This window comes from Triturus cristatus, chromosome 12 (genome assembly GCF_964204655.1).
Source record: "Triturus cristatus chromosome 12, aTriCri1.1, whole genome shotgun sequence".
Taxonomy (NCBI): Eukaryota; Metazoa; Chordata; class Amphibia; order Caudata; family Salamandridae; genus Triturus; species Triturus cristatus.
The window spans coordinates 8,040,488-8,059,696 of record NC_140595.1 but is presented as its reverse complement, the minus strand read 5'-3'; the positions used below and the strand labels follow the sequence as shown (position 1 = coordinate 8,059,696).

Below are 19,209 nucleotides of genomic sequence, written 5' to 3'. Positions count from 1 at the left end.
CCAGTTCGGCACCGAAGTCCCTCTTGGTGCGGTCGGTGCCGACGCGTTGCGCTGACGTCGAAGGCGTGGAAGGCCTCGATCCGACCAGCGCCACTTTCAGTTTCGGTTTCGTATGAACCGGAGCAGCTTTCGGTTTCGGTTTTGTGGTAGGGAAACCAGCTGGCTTATGCAGCAATGGCTGCCGCTGAACGTCCGAGGCCGGGCCCGAGGGCGGGGCCGAAGAACTACGGGATGGGTCTCGGGTAAGGCCCGAAGGCGATCCCTCGACCGGAGCCAAAGGCTGTGGCGCTGGTGTTTCTTCAGTTTGAACAGGTAGGCCTTGTTCATCATTGGAGCTACTCTCTTCGGCCCCTAAGGCCTCCTCGTAGTCTCCTACCTCGGTGTCGTCTTCACCTCTGTGGAAGAGTGACTCGTCGCCCTCGTCCGATCCGGGGTCGTGTTCGGAAACGGGACTGGAGGGTATGACTTCTAATTCTTCGACGTCGGCCTCGTCGAAGATGTCTGTTGGGGCCGGTGCCGCGCCTCGAGTCTCGCCGCTCTTCGGTTCCTTAGAGTCTTCTTGGAACGGAACCGGGCACAGGCCATGCATGTCGATTCGTCGTGGTCCGGCGAAAGGCATTTGTTGCACACCGGATGGACGTCGATGTGTGGGTACTTCGCATTGCATACCGGACACCTTTTGAATGGCGTCCTGGATTCCATCGTCGAAGTAGTCGATGGACAGGTAAATGCGAAAGAAGTCGGTGCTGAAAGTTAGTAAACTAACAAAATGCTATCGAAACCCGATCGATAAACAGTACCGACGCGAACTAAAGGCCTTTTGGCCTCGACCAAATATTTTCCTAACTTGAGCTAAGATAGCACATCCGAACCCAATGGCGGAAAAAAACAATCTGAGGATGGAGAGGATGCCCATGCGCACTGTAGTCCAGGGGAGGAGTCACCTATCCAAGGATACTTCGAAGACTCTTCCAGGACAACAACGTGCAAACATCCGGACCCAACACTAGGCGGCGATCTATGCACAGATATGAATTCAGCAGCCCACATGCCTCGAACACCTAAGATTTGATTTTTGGGTTGTCTTTTTATTACGGAATCGTGGCTCAAAGAGTGGTGTAATCCCGACATTGCCCATGCGTTACCCCCTGGATACACCGTTCTTAAGCAGGATTGAGTAGAGACTCGCAGAGGTGGCTGGCTATTACCTTCCGAGACGATCTTCAGGGCCAAACCTTTGATCTAGGCCCCTTGAAAGGGACAGGAAGCCTAGGGTTTTGTTTTAAGATTGGCCCCTCCCTGTCTTTTGTAGGTGGTCTTATTTATCGTCCCTCAGGCCCAGCCCCTGTTCTTTTAGTATCTTTCGGAGATGCATCACCTCCTCTTGTACTTGCGAATTTCACAATTGGGGAGATTTTAACTTCCATCTTGAGCGCAGTAAAGGTCCTGCGGTAGCTAACTTTACCGAGACCTTAAGTATCGTTGGTCTTCTCCAACTGGTTACTTCCTCTGCACACACTGCATGTCAAACCCCCGATGCTCTAACGACCCAAATCTGGTAGTTGATTCCTCCTCCGGCAGGCCTGGTCTGATCACATGCGGATTCCTTTTAGAATTCGGCTTGAGCCAGACAGTCTCTCCTCTCTCCCCTCAGGTCCAGGCCCCCAAACTTCACGGAAATGGGTCACGTTTCTGGCTGACCCCAATCTCTCCATGCTCTTATCCACCTCCACCCCTACAATGAAGGGAGCATAGCGGAGGACGTCTTGTCCTTTAATAACTGGATTACCCATGCAATTAATGCCCCGGTAATCTCTTTTAAGACACATAAATTGCAGCCATCAGCTCATGGTATATCCAGGCCATAGTGGAACAGTGTCTCCGCTGCAAGCAACTTAAACAATAGTGGCGGAACGCTTATAACGCAGAGGGCAACCGAAATGGTAGTGGTGGAACGCTTATAGCACAGAGGACTTGCTTAATTTTGAAATGGCATTGAAAACCTATCATGGTCAGATTAAGTCCGCCAAAAAAGCCTACTTCTCCATTCAGATTGATGAAGCCCAACCCAAAAAAAAAAACATTTTTAAGATTTCTAAATCGTTTCTACAACCTAAAGCACTGGCTAGGGAGATCCCACCCTCTCTAACCTAATCTGACCAAATGTCTGTGTTTTTCTAAGAGAAAATATGTGCCATTCAACAAGATTTTACAATCATCACACCTCCGATGGGCGATATGGTGGTGAAAACGTCCTCCAAAGTAGGGATTGAATCCTTGACAGCCTTTCGGGATATTACTTTAGCTCAATCACAGCAGACTATACTGTCCTGTAAATCAGAACGCTACACGACCTTTGCCCTCCTCGCAATCTTCCTAAAGTTGTACATTGTCAATCCAGTGATTAATGAAATTCTGAATACCTCCTTGGCCACTGCTGAGGCCCCACCTGACTGGACACTGGCAGTCGTCAAACCGTTACAGAAAAATACCTTTCTGAACCTACAACTCTTTCAAATCTTTGCCCCATTTCATTACTTCCTGCATTGAGCAAAATCACAGAAAAACAGGTAAATGTCCAATTAATTGCTTTTCTAGAAGAGGTTATACTTCATCCACGGCAGTCTGGCTTTTGCCCAAGACATTCCAGACAGTCAGCTCTGATGGAAGTTGCAGACACTTTAAAATTGACTTTGGATGCGGGAATGAGGTATTGACTTTTACAGACTTATCTGCTGCATTTGATACCATCTCTCATGACATTTTGCTCGCACGTATTACGAACTGTGGGATTTCTCAACTTGCCCTGTCCAGGATTAAATCCTTCCTCACAGGCCGCAGACAAACTATTCTGTTAGGACCTTCCTCGTCCCATGAAAGGACGGTCACCTCAGGGGCACCACAGGGCTCAACTCTCAGCCCGGCATTATTTAACATTCACATTACCCCCTGAGCTCGTTGATTACTTATTTTGGAATAGAAACCACCTCATATGCTGATGACACGCAGCTGATCTTGGTGTTGGATAAAGTATCCACTGGCTCGAAGCTAAATTTTTAAAACTGCTAAGACTGAGATTATGCTGCTGGGCAACTCATATTCCTTTGCCCCAGGCCAATGGAGGACTCATTTGGCAACCCCTCCCCCCCCCCCCCCCCCCGCTACTGTTGAAGCCTTGGATTACAATGTGATGCCTCCTTGTCTTTCCACCCACAAGCTCTTGCAGTAGCAGGTATGTGTTTCAATCAAATAAAATCAATGAAAGTTTTTTTGCGTACCTTCCAGTGGCTTCAAGAAAGGCAGTGGCCCTCGCATTGATACCTTCCAGATTGGATTACTGCAATAGTTTGTATGCGGCAGGATTCCTCAAACAAACTTTTCAGAAACGACAGGTGGTACAACATGTGGCCAGACCGGTACTGAAACTTCCACGACGATCATCGGCAGACCTGTACTGAAACCTACACGACGATCATCGGCCAGACCTGTACTAAAGCTTACAGGACGATCATCGGCCAGACCTGTACTGAAGCTTTCAAGGCGAACATCAGCCAGATCTGGACTGAAGCTAACACGGCGATCATCGGCCAGACCTGTACTGAAGCTAACACGGCGATCATCGGCCAGACCTGTACTGAAGCTTACACGACGATCATCGGCCAGACCTGGACTGAAGCGTACACGTCGATCATCGGCCAGACCTGCACTGAAGCTAACACGACGATCATCGACCAGACCGGTACAGAAGCTAACATGACGATCATCGACCAGACCGGTACAGAAGCTTACACGGCGCTCATCGGCCAGACCTGTACTGAAGCTTACATGACGATCATCGGCCAGACCGGTACAGAAGCTTACACGGCGCTCATCGGCCAGACCTGTACTGAAGCTTACATGGCGATCATCGACCAGACCTGTACTGAAGCTTACACAGCGCTCATCGGCCAGACCTGTACTGAAGCTTACACGGCAATCATCGACCAGACCTGTACTGAAGCTAACACGACGCTCATCGGCCAGACCTGTACTGAAGCTTACACGGCGATCATCGGCCAGACCTGTACTGAAGCTTACACAGCGCTCATCGGCCAGACCTGTACTGAAGCTAACACGACGATCATCGACCAGACCTGCACTGAAGCTTACACGGCGCTCATCGGCCAGACCTGTACTGAAGCTAACACGACGATCATCGACCAGACCTGCTCTGAAGCTAAACACGACGATCATCGACCAGACCGGTACAGAAGCTAACATGACGATCATCGACCAGACCGGTACAGAAGCTAACATGACGATCATCTGCCAGACCGGTTCAGAAGCTTACATGACGATCATCGGCCAGACCGGTACAGAAGCTAACATGACGCTCATCGGCCAGACCTGTACTGAAGCTTACACGCCGATCATCGGTCAGACCTGCACTGAAGCTAACATGACGATCATCTGCCAGACCGGTACAGAAGCTTACACGGCGATCATCGACCAGACCTGTACTGAAGCTTACACGGCGCTCATCGGCCAGACCTGTACTGAAGCTAACACGACGATCATCGACCAGACCTGCACTGATGCTAACACGACGATCATCGGTCAGACCTGCACTGAAGCTTACACGACAATCATCGGCCAGACCTGCACTGAAACTTACACGACAATCATCGGCTAGACCTGTACTGAAGCTTACACGGCGATCATCAGCCAGACCGGTACTGAAGCTTACACGGCGATCTTCGGCCAGACCGGTACTGAAGCTTAGATGGCGATCATCGGCCAGACCTGTACTGAAGCTAACATGACGATCATCGGCCAGACCTGCACTGAAGCTAACACGACGATCATCGGCAGACCGGTACAGAAGCTTACATGGCGATCATCGGCCTCGGCAGCTGCAAAAGCCTTACACTGGCTGCCGGTGCATAAAAGGGTCCTTTTCAAATTCTTTAACTCATTTTAAAGCCCAGAGATCGATTGGGCCTCGATACTGAATGGCCATGTTAACCCACTATACAACTAAAAGGACCCCGAGACCTTTCCATGCTAATCCTAAGCCTGTTTCTTTCAGACTCAGCACAAGGAGGTAAGTCCTTCTCTGTTCTGGGTACAAAGGCCTGGAACCAACATCCCAGCCACTTACGATTCATTCAGTCGGAAGTCATTTTTAGGAAGCAGCTGAAGACTTGGCTTTTTGCTGCCCCTGATTCGCACTGTTACTCGCTCAATCTCTGATTTTCTTCCTCTTTCGGGTCATTTTTTGTGTGAAGGAGTCATTTCCTGGGCTGCCCAGCGCCAGAATGCCCCTTTGGGAGTGGCAGAGCGCTTTACAAGTCTTCAATTCATTCAGATATGGTGAGTTTCAACAGCCCCGCTGCCTGAGACACAGAAAGCTGCGGTAGCCCCACTCCCTGAGGAATCGAGAGCAGCAGGAAGCCCACTCACTAAGACATGGAGATGCAAAGCAGCCCCGCTCTCACATGCACAGAGTTCACAGAGAGACACTCTCTCAGATATGGAGACGTACAGTAGCCCCGCTCTCAGCAATGGAGAGCTCCCGGAGAGCCGCTCTCTGAGACATGGAGAATTACGGCAGCAACACCCTCAGAAGTGGAGAGCTCCCGGAGAGCCGCTCTCTGAGACACTGCGATAAACAGCAGCCAAACCCTCAGACATGGAGGGCTACCAGGGAGCTGTTCTCTGAGACACTGCGATAAAAAGCAGCCACACTCTCAGACGCGGAGAGCTCCCGGAGAGCCGCTCTCTGAGACATGGAGATGTACATCAGCCACACTCCCAGACAAGGAGAGCTCCCGGACAGCCACTCTCTGAGACATGGAGAATTAGAGCAGCCACAACCTCAGACGTGGAGAGGTCCCGGAGAGCTGCTCTTTGAGACAATGCGATAAACAGCAGCCACACTCTCAGATGTGTAGAGCTCCCGGACAGCTACTCTCTGAGACACTGCGATAAACAGCAGCCACACTCTCAGTCGTGGAGAGCTCCCGGACAGCTACTTTCTGAGACACTGCGATAAACAGAAGCCACACTCTCAGAAGTGGAGAGCTCCCGGAGAGCCACTCTCTGAGACATGGAGATGTACAGCAACTCCACTCTCAGACGTGGAGAGCTCCTAGGGAGCTTTTCTCTGAGACACTGCGATAAACAGCAGCCACACTCTCAGACGTGGAGAACTCCCGGACAGCTACTTTCTGAGACACTGCGATAAACAGCAGCCACACTCTCAAACATGGAGAGCTCCCGGACAGCTGCTGTCTGAGACTTGTAGAATTAGAGCAGCCACACTTTCACACATGGAGAGCTCCCGGAGAGTCGCTCTCTGAGACATGGAGATGTACAGCAGCTCCACTCTCAGATGTTAAGAGCTCCCAGAGAGCTGTTCTCTGAGACACTGCGATAAACAGAAGCCACACTATCAGACGTGTAGAGCTTCCGGAGAGCCGCTCTCTGAGACATGGAGATGTACAGCAGCCTCACTTCCAGACAAGGAGAGCTCCCGGACAGCCGCTCTCTGAGACATGGGGATATAAATTGTTGTCATTTATAGTGGTTATTTTGAGAGAATCAGGAATAGTACTGGCAACATTTGATCTTTTTTTAGACAATACTGTGTTCCTCGAATGTAACCCCCCCACATGTAAGCGTCAACGCGTTTCGGTGGTATCAAAGATGAATCGAACCAACTTCTTCAAGACAATGCATAAACTACCCCTCTTTTTGTTATGTGCAACCTATTAAATTTATGGTGACTCTCACTAAAATAGGCTGTTCATATTTGCATGTTCGATGAATAGGCCTCTTATTTTTCCATAAAACCTTTGAGAGTATAACTCCAAATCTGATTTTTCTGCCTCCCATACGAACAATTAGGGAACAGGCCTGGTCTACGCTGCATGCCACAGGCCTAGTCTATGTGTACCAGGCATTTACCTGGTCTGCACCTGGACACCACCGACCTGGTCTATACCTGTAACCCCTGACCTTGTCTATGCCTGTACCCCCTGACCTTGTCTATGCCTGTACCCCCTGACCTTGTCTATGCCTGTACCCCCCTGACCTGGTCTACGCCTGTACCGCAATTACCTGGTCTATGTCTGCACAAATGGTCTGCACAAATACCCCTTCAGAGGAATTCCACTCTCTGCTCACCTGTCCTTGATCTTGTTAGTTCTAGTGACGTCATCGATGTCCATTCTGATTTTAAATGTGACGTGGCTCGGAGGCGTCTCGTTGGCCGGGGCTGTCTGGTTATCAAGATTCAAGAAAACCACCCCACCCCAAAACTGCCTCTCTTCCAGCAGCTGCAGGGCCCGCAAGACCAGGCCTTCTTCAGAGGGCACAGCTTCGATCTTATTCAGGGACACGCACTAAGGAGAGACGTGAAAGATGGGTACAAGGTTACGAAGAAAGAGGAGACGCTTGCTTTATTCCCAGGGATTCTACAAGAAGCCCAGAAAACACATTGCAGGATGAAAGGAACACACTGCTACCTCGATGAACCGTGAGAGCGAGGCAATGAGACGGTCCACCTGGGCGAAGGCTTCTTTCCACGTAAAGCTGCCATCACCAGCGAGGAAGTCGGCTATGGATGATGCGTTCCAAGAGCTGTTGGTGAGCCTCTGATCCACCAGCTGAGCCACGGTTGGAGTCTTCAGCAAGGTCTGCCAAGGAGGAAGGAGAGAAGGTTGTGAAGACAGCAACGGACCACAGACAAGTGAGAGAAGAGTTGCAGGCGGATGACACCTGCATGAACTTCCATCAGGGGGTCAGTCAAAAGCGAGCCTGTGTGTCCAAGGCAAACTAGCTTGCACGTGATTCACCCCAGCCTCAGTAACCTCTCATGGGACTGACCCATCTGGAAACTTTACATGTCCCTGAAGCCTTCGCACCACTGCCTTGTATCAAAGTAACTGTAGCCACGATCCAGCAAGTATTTCAGGGAATTATAAAACCCATTCCAAGCAAGCCTCACCCCTAACCTGATGTAGACATGCTTTGAATTTGATTCAAAACTTTATCCAAAGTTCTCAAGCACAAACAGGCACAAGTGTCACAAAGCCACATACCTACCACTGAAGCCAAAGCGAGACTGCACAAAGGGGACGACTGCAAGAGCCTGGACGTCTCCTACAAACCTCTGAGGGGGAAGGGTAAAAGTGACTACTCGAGTCGGTTGCAGTGCAAAGAATATGATAAAGCTGAAGCTCCCCCTTAATTAACATTACTCATTCTAGTCATCAAGAAACAAAGATGCACAAATAATGGCTTCAATCACTGTACAAATGAAAGAGAAGAGAATGTCTGAAATATACAAAGAAACCTAAGATGCTTATACAACAAACACTCTTGCAGCCCATTGGCTCGATTCAAATTGGTTCCAGTCCTTTTGTTCTGAAGACTGCGCTGTTTACGCCCAAGTGTCACTATGGCACAAACCAATCAAGTGTTATCAAGCGGTTAGAAGCAGGCTCTGGAGAGTATTCTTCACTTCACACTCGATCGTCCTTTAGATGCCAGACTCGGGGAGCACTGCCTCCTCATCCTTTGGCCGTCCCAGAATGACCTATTCACACTCTTACCACATCATCTTGTCTCTTTTCAAACCTTCCTCCTGCAACACCAGCTCCCTAGTCACAAGGAACACTATTTCTTAGTCCCCTGCCTCCAATCTCTCCTCAGTATCACTGGGCAACTTCAACAAACAGAAATCTGTTGTGTTCTGGGGCGCGCTACAAGGTCTACTGCAAACATGTGCCGTTTCTGCGACAACAGCCGACACCCAACGTCAGACTGTATGCAATCTTTCCCTTCACTCGTTAACACCTTCGTCAATGACTTGTGATGTATCCTCGCTTTGGAATGTGTTCACCATATAAAAGACTGAAACCTTTCCACTACTCAGTAAAGTGATGGAGCTTCAGGCGGGGGTGTAAGTGGTTTTAGGACAGGGGTACATCCAAAGTGCTTCACTGCCAGAGCAAGCAGGCTAGAAGGTGACAGGAGTGCACTCAGACTGCCCGATTGCTTGAATGAGCCTCCTCACCTGAAGCTACAAGGTGAAAGGCAGTGGTGGAAGTGATGGTAGGCGAGGGATACACCTCATTTACATGGCGAGCACCTGCTAACTTGCACCCTCACCCTGTAAAAGTCTGTCAAGTCCCTCATAAAAGGGACCCTTTGCCCACAGGTGTACACGATGTCGGCCCGTTGCAAGTTTCCTTTCCCCAAGGTGGAAATGACAACTTGGAATTGGATTAGTATGTTTGTTGCAGAGGTTGCTTCAAAAGAAGGTTCACCCTGCCTCGGTGAACCCCCATCAACCCACCTGGACCCTTCTGTCATTGCTGCCTTTCCCTTGGATCAGTCAAGAGCCTATATACAGGCGCACCATGGAAGTTGCCTGTGTACATGCAAGAAGGTATACTCTTTCTGCACACTCCATCACATTACAATGCACACAAATTGCAGTTGTTATAAGATTCACATGTCCAAAGGCACCCTAGAGGAACCCATCCTTTGAACCCTCCCACATTCTTATGAATACATATTCCAGCTGAATCGTGTGTGTGAAGGCACTTTAGAGGGATCCTTTCTGCACACCCATTACATTCTTTCCAAGTTAGAAATGGCTACACAGACACTGACTGTAAGTAAGACGATCTCCCGGCTACTTGTCATCCAGGTCTGGATCTGACCCCCGATCTCTGCCCAGGCATCCTTCACTTCCCTCAGCAGCGCCAGCTCCTGGAATGTGCGATTCACCTAAAGGAGAAGGGAATAAGGAGATGAAGCAGAGTCTATGTGGCCCAAAGTGGACACTTTTTCATTTCACAGCTTGTGAACCTCATGGGACTTCCTCGAGCTCGAGGGACTTTAGTGACTTTGTGGACAAGGCATTGCGTTGCTACAGGATTACTGACCCCAACAGACCTGAGACGGCTCATGCACATATTCATGCATCTCATGAGATCTGTGTTGGCCTTCCTCGTGTACACTGGCATAGGGACTCCTGGGAAGGATGGGCCACAACCTAATTTCCTGAATGTGGCTCCACAAACCTTATGGGATACAATACTCTATCATATCCGAGTGTGGTCTAAAAAGGCCATGCCAGCCATCTGACACCTTGAAAGAGATCAACAGCAAGTCTGCCGTCCACTAGGTCAGGTAGACAAAGCTGCCCTAAACTGCATTCTGTGACCTTGTGGTTCTCGGTGCCTAATGCTGCTCGTCACTGACCTATAGTGGCCTACGATGATCACATACGACCATCACTAACATGGAGTGTGTGAGAACGTATATCACTTCCCCGGCATGACCCGGAGTGTTCCAGGGTGACCGCCACTGGCCTTCACGGACATGGAGCTGCACAGAATGAATACGTTCTCCCTTCCGCCACCAGGTGAGGCCCACGGTGATCATTCAGATCTCCAGGGACCTGGAGTGATACAGTGAACCTTCCTTCCTCTCCTTGGCCAGGGTTGTCCCAGTGTGAGCATTCCTAACTGACTCCATGAGGTGCAGGGTGGTCCATGGGCACAGCCCGCACTGCTCATCTGTCACTGCAGGATCGCGTCCGCTCACCCTGAATGCTCATGTGCATCCAAACATGATACTTCCTCAATGTCACTGACATTGTTAACTCAAGGTAAAACGTCTCACTTCTGCTATAACGTCAGTGGTCAATGGTTGCCTTTCCGTCCATTCACTGACTCTGTGTGCTCTGGGATGGAATTCACTGACCCCTCACAGAGCACATGTAAACTGAGAGGATACATTGCACCTCATGCTACCACAAATCAAAATCAGACACATCACAGTGCACATGTGACAAGAGGCGCTGCGTCTGCCTCCTTCCGTCTGCAGGGCCAGGCGCCTGGTAGCGCGCTTGTTACAAATGGAGCCGATCAGTCACTCTCACGGACTTCATGTGACTGACATGGGATTTTCTGCCCCTTCACTAACTTGAAATATCAGACCTGGCCATCACTGACCACTGAGTCCATTGTGCCATCAAGGATTGCATCACTGCCCTCACAGGGACCAATCATGAAGTGACAGAAGCTTAGCGTAACTGCAAGGTAGTGTGACCACGGAGGATGTGTGGAAGGACTTCTCACCTCAGCCATGATTCTCTTGGTGACCGGCGTGATCGGGGTGTAGAGGATTCTCCCCAGGAAGAGTGGTTTTATCCCCCTCCAGATGATCCGAGATAAGGGGTTGGACTCCAGGGTTTCGATTATCTCTTTACAGTGAGGAGCTGTGAAAAAGGCAAGTGACAGTTCAGCAATCTTATAACATTTTATCTCCTTGCCTTCAAAATCTACAGCTTCCACCCCGCTAATCGTCAAAGTGAAATTACTAAGTAAAAGTTTGTGCTGATGTAATTGCTCAACAGAGAGAATAACAAGGTAGTAAATGTTAAAAGTAAAATGTGAGAAGGGACGGAACAGCTGTGTCAAGACTAGACGCTCTGAAGGTCTGTTTAGACACTTTCATGACGGCCTGAAGAAAGGGTGACTCCTTTGAAGCCTCAGCATCACCCTGCAATGTAAGTGACAAGTGTCTCCTCAAGAGGGTCCCAGATAGGAAGAAAAACCACAAAGGATAAAAAATCATTGAAGCTATTAGCAAGGCACCAACCTAGCCCTGAAGAAAGAACAAAGAGCCAAGCGAGAGAATCCAGAAGTAGAATCCAGTAGATGTAGAAGAAACAATCAGGGGCAGATGCAGTAGCAATAATGCAACGAACGCATCATAAAAGGAGGGCACAAAGGAAACGCACTCATTCCTTCAAAGTGACTCCAATATGCGTCAAACAGGAGCTGATATCACAGTACTAGTCTCTACTTCATCTTGCATCGGAAACTGGAATAGCATTCTATGGCTAGACCACCATCTTGCAAAGGTAAAGCACAAGGATTATCCACAGCCCTTTTGTGAAACTCAGGGCGTCCATTTGGCAAACAAAGGAAGAGGCCAAGATTGATAAACTTTGTCCAGGGTTGAATTGAGCAGACCTGCCACCACTCTTCACGCCTGGCCCTCCTCACGGCTCGCAGAACACCACTCAAGGTGACTGAGGGCGCGGAGGCATCTGTGCTGGTTAGTTGGTACAAAGGCACAACCTCGGGCGGATTGTGGTATCCGGCAACATACTGCCTGAAAGAAGGAGAGTGCCTTCTGGTTGTGTGTAAAAGCTGGTTATCTATTGCCACAGTTTGGGGCACAGACATTACAAACTGCATCACCCACATCACAGAATTAAGCATCTTCTAAACAGCTCAATGCAATTAATAAAATGAAAATACCCAAGTATAGATAACTTCAGCAACAAGCAATGCAATCCTCTAGCAGGTGACCATGGGGTGAGCGCAGCTGCGACTAAAGGCGCATGTCAAGCCTTAGGGCTCTGGTGATTGATTCCCGCAGTGCCACGGCTGCCTCGGGGTTTGGTGAGGCAGGTTGACGGGAAGCAGTAATGGCTGCTTGAACTTCAGCCAGGCTCTGTGCATGTGGTGTATGGTGAGGGTAGAGGTGGATGAAGTGGAGTTTATGGTGGTCTTGGGGCAACAGTGGTTCATTGGATGGGCAACTGCTTCAATGTGCTTGTTTAAGTTGCCCCTCAGAGAACGCTGCGAAGTTAGGAGTTGCTCTGGCGTCACTGACTCTACCTTAGAGTAAGGTCCCCACGGGAGTCACCAATCGCATCTTGGGAGTTGTGGCCACTCTGATGGGCAAGAATGATAACGGTCATGGAGGAGATTCCATGGGCTCGCTGGAAGGTTTGTGAGGGTGGCAATAGTTCTACCAGTACTTTATTTGCACTATAATAATCTGGGAACTAGAACTACAAGAGAGCGAGAGAAAGAGAGATGAGTGACTGAAGGATGATGAAGGGATAGATAAAGTTCACTAACACCTAAAGGCTTCTGGGCGTTATAGCAGCGTCATTAGAATAGACTGAAACGAAACAGAAAGAAATCCTCAGCAGTATGAATACATTTTCAGGGCCTGAAATGCTGAGCATTCTGGGGTAAAATACATCGTGAAAGGGAGAGCGCCTCACAGAGAAGGCACCACAACTCTCAGGTAGCCACCCCCCTATCGGGCCTTTCTAAACCCCGGCGCGGCTAGCAGGAGATTGCAGGGTTCTGAAAAGGAAGGAAATAGAAAAAATGTTAATCAAAAGCAGAGAGCCGGAGCCCTAAATTGCTAAATGCATTGAACATAGTGCCTTAGATTGAATCCCTTGTTGCAGTGGTATTCAAGAGAAACAACAGAACACTCAGCAAGACTGTCCTATGTTTGAGTTTTGTGGACAACAGGACAATGAAATACTGGATCAGTTGAAAGCCACTGAGCTTCTTAAGTAGTCTTCATTCCAAGACACAGTGCATCTCCGTAGTCTAGGCGGAAGTATGCAAGTCCTTGCTACTGCGGCTTGCGCAGACCAAGGTAGCCAGGGTAGGATTTTCTACAGAATTCTAAGTTGAAGAAATAAAACCGCTGTTACTACCTTATTCTGACGGTGACCGTGTCAAAGATGACAGATAAATCTAAGCAAAGCACCACAACTGTCCCTCTGTGTCTTAGCTCTCATCTCGTCCTGGACATCTGGTGGGATGGACTCGGTTCAAAGCACCGACGGGATGTGCACCAGAGACCAGCCTAGCAGGCTCTTCCCTTGATGTGGTCCCAGAACCAGCTGACGAAGAACACAAGAACATTTTAGAGCAAGTCAGCACTGGGATCCTAAGACAGAAGATTTTACTGATAGGTCAGGAAGTTACACAGCCAAATCTAAAGGACGCAAGGACGGACCGGTGGGGGCATCTATTATATCTATCAAGAAGCAGCATTTCTCCCCCCTTTAGGAAGATGCAGCGCTACGGCAGGAGCTTGACAAATGAATATAACCCGATAACTGGTTGCATCGCAGCGGGGAGGAGTCCAGATAGAAGGGGTGCTTATCAATGCTCCCACTTTCCCTCTGCCTGCTAAGAGGGCGTCTCTCACTCACACCTAGTGGTGAACACCGGCCGATTGCTTTCACACTTGCTGAGCTCAGGGGATATATTGAAGGGACACAGCATGCTGTATTTTCTCTGTATTGGATTCATTCTCTTAGTAGTGCCAAGAGTTCTGTGAGTTATCATCAAATGAGAGCTGCTTGTGTCTGTTTTAGTACCACCTTCTATGTGGTTCTTTTGGAATGGAAGTGGTTGGTTGAAATCCTTCCTCCCTTTAAAGGGCAAACATCTTCTGACACCACTAAAAACTTCAACCGCCTTAACGTGTAGAAGACTCAGGAACTAGGAGGAGGTCTCCCTTCCTGGGAGGGTGCGATGCATCTCGGTCTCAGCTGAATGAACGTTGCACCCTGAAGCGAGATGCTGAGGCCAGGTGTCCAGTACAGCCATGAGCATACATCTCCCCGGAGAGAAGCAAGCATTGCAGGAGTGAAGAAAAGGAAACTATTGCGGAAATGCACACAGTGCAGCGACAACAGAGTTGTGGCTGAAAGTGAAAATGTGAACTTGCTGTACATATTACTGTACTAAGGCAAACAAGGGCCACTTCCTGGCAGAGGCTTACAAAGCCTTCCATCTCCTGAGACTAGTTTCAATATCTCCCAGATCTAATGAAACTCTAAATGCATTATTTATAGGGCGCTGTTCGCTCCAGCTCGTGTACCGCAGCAGAGAACAAGCACAACTCCCAGCCGCCAACCTCACACTTCCTTCAACCTCGGGCGTGCACAGTATTAACAAGTGAATCATGCAGAGCAGCGTCGATGAGCACTGACGAGTCTTGAGCGGGTCAAGGAAGAAGAGCGGCTCCCTCCAAGGGGCTCAGAGAAGAGCCGCTTCTGAGCACTGGTTCAACTGAGCGCTCAGACCCAATACTACAAACTCAAATTCCCCAAAGTTAAGGTGTTTTGCACAAAAACATCAACTGTTCTTGTGCCACCAGTCTTGTTTTAGTCCAGTTTGTGCTTTAAAAAGCTTAGCCTCGGTCATCCTCCTTCAGTGGCCAGTTCGGCTAATTCTGCAACCCCTCCCCCCCCAATCTGAAACAGAACCTTTAACCCAGGGCCCAGCTCCCCTCACCTGTGGCGTTGTCCTGCAATGTCTCCCGGTTCTCTGTCCCGCTTCGGTTCAGGAAGGCCTTGATATCGCTGTCTTCGTACCAGTTCAGTGATGGAATCTTAAGCCCCCCAGAGCCCTGCGGGCCGCAGACAATCCGCGATACAGCTTCAAACACCCCTTGGGAAGCGCTGGCGTTGCGCTGCGTCAGGCCTTGAACCTCCTTCTGAAAGTCGGGAAAGCTGGTCATAGCTGGAAGCTACAAGGAGGAAGGAGGAAACAACACAAAATAAACATGTGAGCATTTAAAGCATCAGCTATATGTGCTACAGGGACCATAAATGGACAATTGACCTCCACAAGATCGGAGGGTTCTGGCCAGCGAGAGCATGTCTGTCCCATTACGCTCTGAAGTGCTTTTGAGGACAGATAGTCCCATGGTCCCTGCAAACAACTTCAGTGCACACTTTTCTACAGCGGCCTCTTATCTACTCACTGGATCTATGTGTCCTCCAACTCATAACTGGCATTGTAGACTGATGGTGGATGAGCTGATGGGCCCCTTATTTCTGGATGACATCAGACATATTGAACTCTTGGGACCTGTGAATCCTCAGCTCTGTCCCTTCACTGCCTCCGGGTCTACACTCCATAAGGCCACGTACCTGGGACGCACTCGATCTGCGTTGGAGCCTTTCTCTTCTCTGGTTCATAAGATGAGTTTAGCTCCTATGACCACCCGCTCTGCTTCCGACACCCCATTCCTAGACTTCCTAGAGTATGTGATCCCTCCCATGCTGCCCTCCAGGTCCTCAAACACGACAGGGAGAGCCTCCCATGCTGCCCTCCAAAGCATTCAACAGCATGCTTCTGCAATCTCTTTGTGATGAAATGCTGGACCTCCAGCTAATCAGTATGAGAGGGTGAACTACTGCCCAAGTAGCACCTCTAGTCTGAGCAGCAGATCCCACCCTCATTTATAGGAGCCTGAGAGGTCATGTCTTCGGAGACCCTCACTCCAGAGCAGGAGACCTCAATCCTCCTCCATGGCCATGGTCCAGACCCCCAGAGCTTACTGTGCTGCCTTTGGCGACCCTGACTCCAGAGCAGGAGTCCTCAGTCCTTAATCCTGAACTTCAGGGCCCTCCATGCTGTCGCTCAAGCCCCCCAATCTTGAATGTTGACACCCTCCGTGCTGCCTTTAAGCCTCACTATTCTGAGAGCGAGAGCCCTTGGCGCTCTCCTCCAAGCTCCTCAGTCCTGAGCAGGTGAGACATCCGTGCTGCTCTCAAGGACCCTCTCAATCCTCGCAGCCCATGAGCTGAGCTTGTTTATAGACACAGTTTAAAAGCCTATTCTCTTCCTCTCCATACTCTGAGGGTCTGACGGGTGCTTTTTCTCTCTTCCATCCTGTTCCAGAGCCCCCCCCACTGTCCTTATGAAATAAAGAAGTTTGGCGGACGCCAGTGTTTTACCACCTACAGAACTGATGGTCTTACCTCTTGTGCCAGAACCTCTGCTCCCTGAGAGAAGGCGTCCAAGGCCACCATCACCTCCTCCGCAGCATCCGCCTCAGACAGCATCCTCTCCTGTGTGGGGAGCGAGTAGAGATGGTAAGCTGTGACTTTAAAGGTCAGCTGTACATTCACGCTAATAACGCTTACTCTGACAGACATGTACGGTCTAACGTTACACGGCTCACCTAGAAAGAATGGGAAGTGCTGAAGCTTTTCCTCTGTCAGTGGTCTCACAGCACTGAAAGCAGCAGAAGTTGCTGAAATACCTCTGTGATTTTCTTCTGCTCCCTCATCAATAAGGCCACCATTATGGGGTACAGGCAGTAATAAGAGTCAGAGAATTCTTCGGGTGCCTCAAGCCTCTTAGGGCAACTGGATCCCTTAACAGCGCGTGGTGCAGACATGCTGACGCAGTGGAACCAGGCCAGCGCATCTTTAAAACTGTTACCTACTGCGGGGTCTGGAAGCTGGGCAGAATGCATAGACTGAAGCCATCGACTGACCATCTCTCAGTATCCCGGCCAGAAACATGAAGTCTGCATGCAGATATCCCTACATCTTCCACTATCACACAAGACCACATGTTTGTAGGTTTTCCTAAGGATTCGCAACCTCCAAGCTGTAAGATTACTCTGAATTTGCGCTCCGGAATGGCTAGCTCTGTAGAGCCTGGGAGGGCTTCAATGCCTGTCCTGTTTTTGTGTGAAACGTTTGTGAAGTACTGAAAGAGCATTTTTTCATGATATGTCTATGCTTGGTTGATTTCTTGTTTTTGCAGCTCATCAACTGGAGTATGGCGTGAGGGCTGTGGGAAAATGTTTGCAGACTTTGTGCGGTTTGAACTATTCTCACACCCACTTACATAAACATTTGCCACTCTTTGGTGCCCTTACTCATTGATAAAGCAAATAAGACAAAAGGCAGAAGGGGCACAAGATCTGAACTCCAAATATGCAAAGTCTGAGAGATGTTGAGGTACAGCTGTAGAACAAGTCCATAGCTATGGTACAGCTGTGGAGTGGGCTTTCAGCAATCTGAGCCTTGTGCTCCTGGTAGACAGACAAACCCTGCCCACACCCACACACACACACCCACACACTCAGCAGCCCAGTACATGTAATGAAGGGGCCACACTTACCTGTACCAGACGGAAGTAATCAACCTGTGAGAGGAAGGTCCGCTCCATGGCCAGCAGGCTGGACTCGGGTAGGGCGCACAGCGCTCTCTGCACTTCACCGAATGTCTCATTATCGCTGATCACTAAAACCTGAGACAGCAAAGTTGTGCTGCAAACCACCTCTTTCAACGGCACCCCCATCCTGGCGAGAGATAGCTGGGGAAAGAAAGGAAACACCCAAGGGTGGATGTGTCAAAAACCACCAGTCACCAGCAGATGGGAAGCCTCCCTCTTACACATTACACCTCCCAGGCCTGACAGGAAAAGAGGCCCTCACAGTCAATGGCAGCTGCAATGCCACAGTTTGGGAATCCATTCTCATGAGCCCGGCAGAGGAAAAAATAAACACTTGGTGCAATAAAAGGCAAAGCTGTCTCTAAAGAAAGAAGACCAAAAAAAAAAGAAATTCAAGGAAGAAACCCTTTTGTAAACCTTACTACTGCTGAAGTGATGTTGTGTGACGTTTTCAATGCAATACAAATACATTAGATAAATACTGGGACAGTGCAAACGCAGCGGCCACCAATGCCAAGCGCCGTAAGATCCATGTAGCTTCCTTTAAAAAGAGTGATCGCTGTAGTCGTCTACATCCATTATCCAGTGACTACACTGCCGGAAAGGATCTACAGACTGCACGCCCGCGTTCTCTTATGGTAGCGGGGAACTGCCCCGGAGCACACCATCAACCTCTCAGTTGAAAAAATGAAAACAAAAATCCTGTTCTAATTATTGACGCTTAAACATATACTTACCCTCCTGAACAACAAGGCTATCCATCTACCCATTTACAATTGTGTTAGTTCATTCCAAATTATTCACTGTATCGCATTATAAGTTGTTATGCATAAGAGAATCAACTTGAAAACCTTGGAATGAGGCCAATCTCAGCCACAGCGGCACACAAGAGACCTTAACATGTGGACAGACCCCAGTTTTCAAGGCTTCGAGCCAGACACACAATCAGCATTTCCAGGACGGTCTTCCAAAAGGAGCAGGAATCCCTGATCATGGTCCCCCTCCACTCCCTCCTCAGGGACTGGCCATTGCCTCTTGTTCCTTCGAGTGCGCTGCGTCACGCGGTTTAAGACGGTTTCTAGTGCGCGCCCTTCGGCCATCAGTATGCTTTTCTGTTTGACCACGAGGAGGCCTACTCGGGATCGTCCACTGAAGAGGACATGGCTGAAACTCTAGTACCTTGATTAAGACCATGTTCATACTATGCACATCACATATGTGACATGAATGCGACCGGTGTCATTACTCATTGGATTCCACCTTACCATGCCAACTCCCATGGGTTCCGCTGTCGACTGGATCTCAGCTGGTAATTCCGAGTGACTATGTGCTCTACTGCTGAATGGGTTTGATCATTCGCATATATTAGGCTTTTCTACGTGCATTCTTACCT

General features: G+C 49.3%; 1 protein-coding gene across 3 annotated transcripts in view; it reads right to left on the bottom strand.

The window, feature by feature from the left end:
- The window catches only part of ABCA7 (ATP binding cassette subfamily A member 7), a 194,185-nt gene that overhangs the window by 136,846 nt on the left and 38,130 nt on the right, over window positions 1-19,209 (bottom strand). For all 3 annotated transcript variants that reach the window (XR_014972219.1, XM_085638576.1, XM_085638577.1), the window contains exons 7-13: window positions 17,763-17,957; window positions 16,607-16,696; window positions 15,132-15,366; window positions 11,139-11,278; window positions 9,664-9,780; window positions 7,509-7,679; window positions 7,168-7,385 (exon numbers count right to left, since the gene is read on the bottom strand). Coding sequence is in view for 2 of the 3 variants with exons in the window: in XM_085638576.1 (XP_085494702.1) it covers window positions 7,168-7,385; window positions 7,509-7,679; window positions 9,664-9,780; window positions 11,139-11,278; window positions 15,132-15,366; window positions 16,607-16,696; window positions 17,763-17,957 (1,166 nt within the window). In the remaining variant the exon portion in view is untranslated. The remainder of the gene's footprint in view (window positions 1-7,167; window positions 7,386-7,508; window positions 7,680-9,663; window positions 9,781-11,138; window positions 11,279-15,131; window positions 15,367-16,606; window positions 16,697-17,762; window positions 17,958-19,209) is intronic.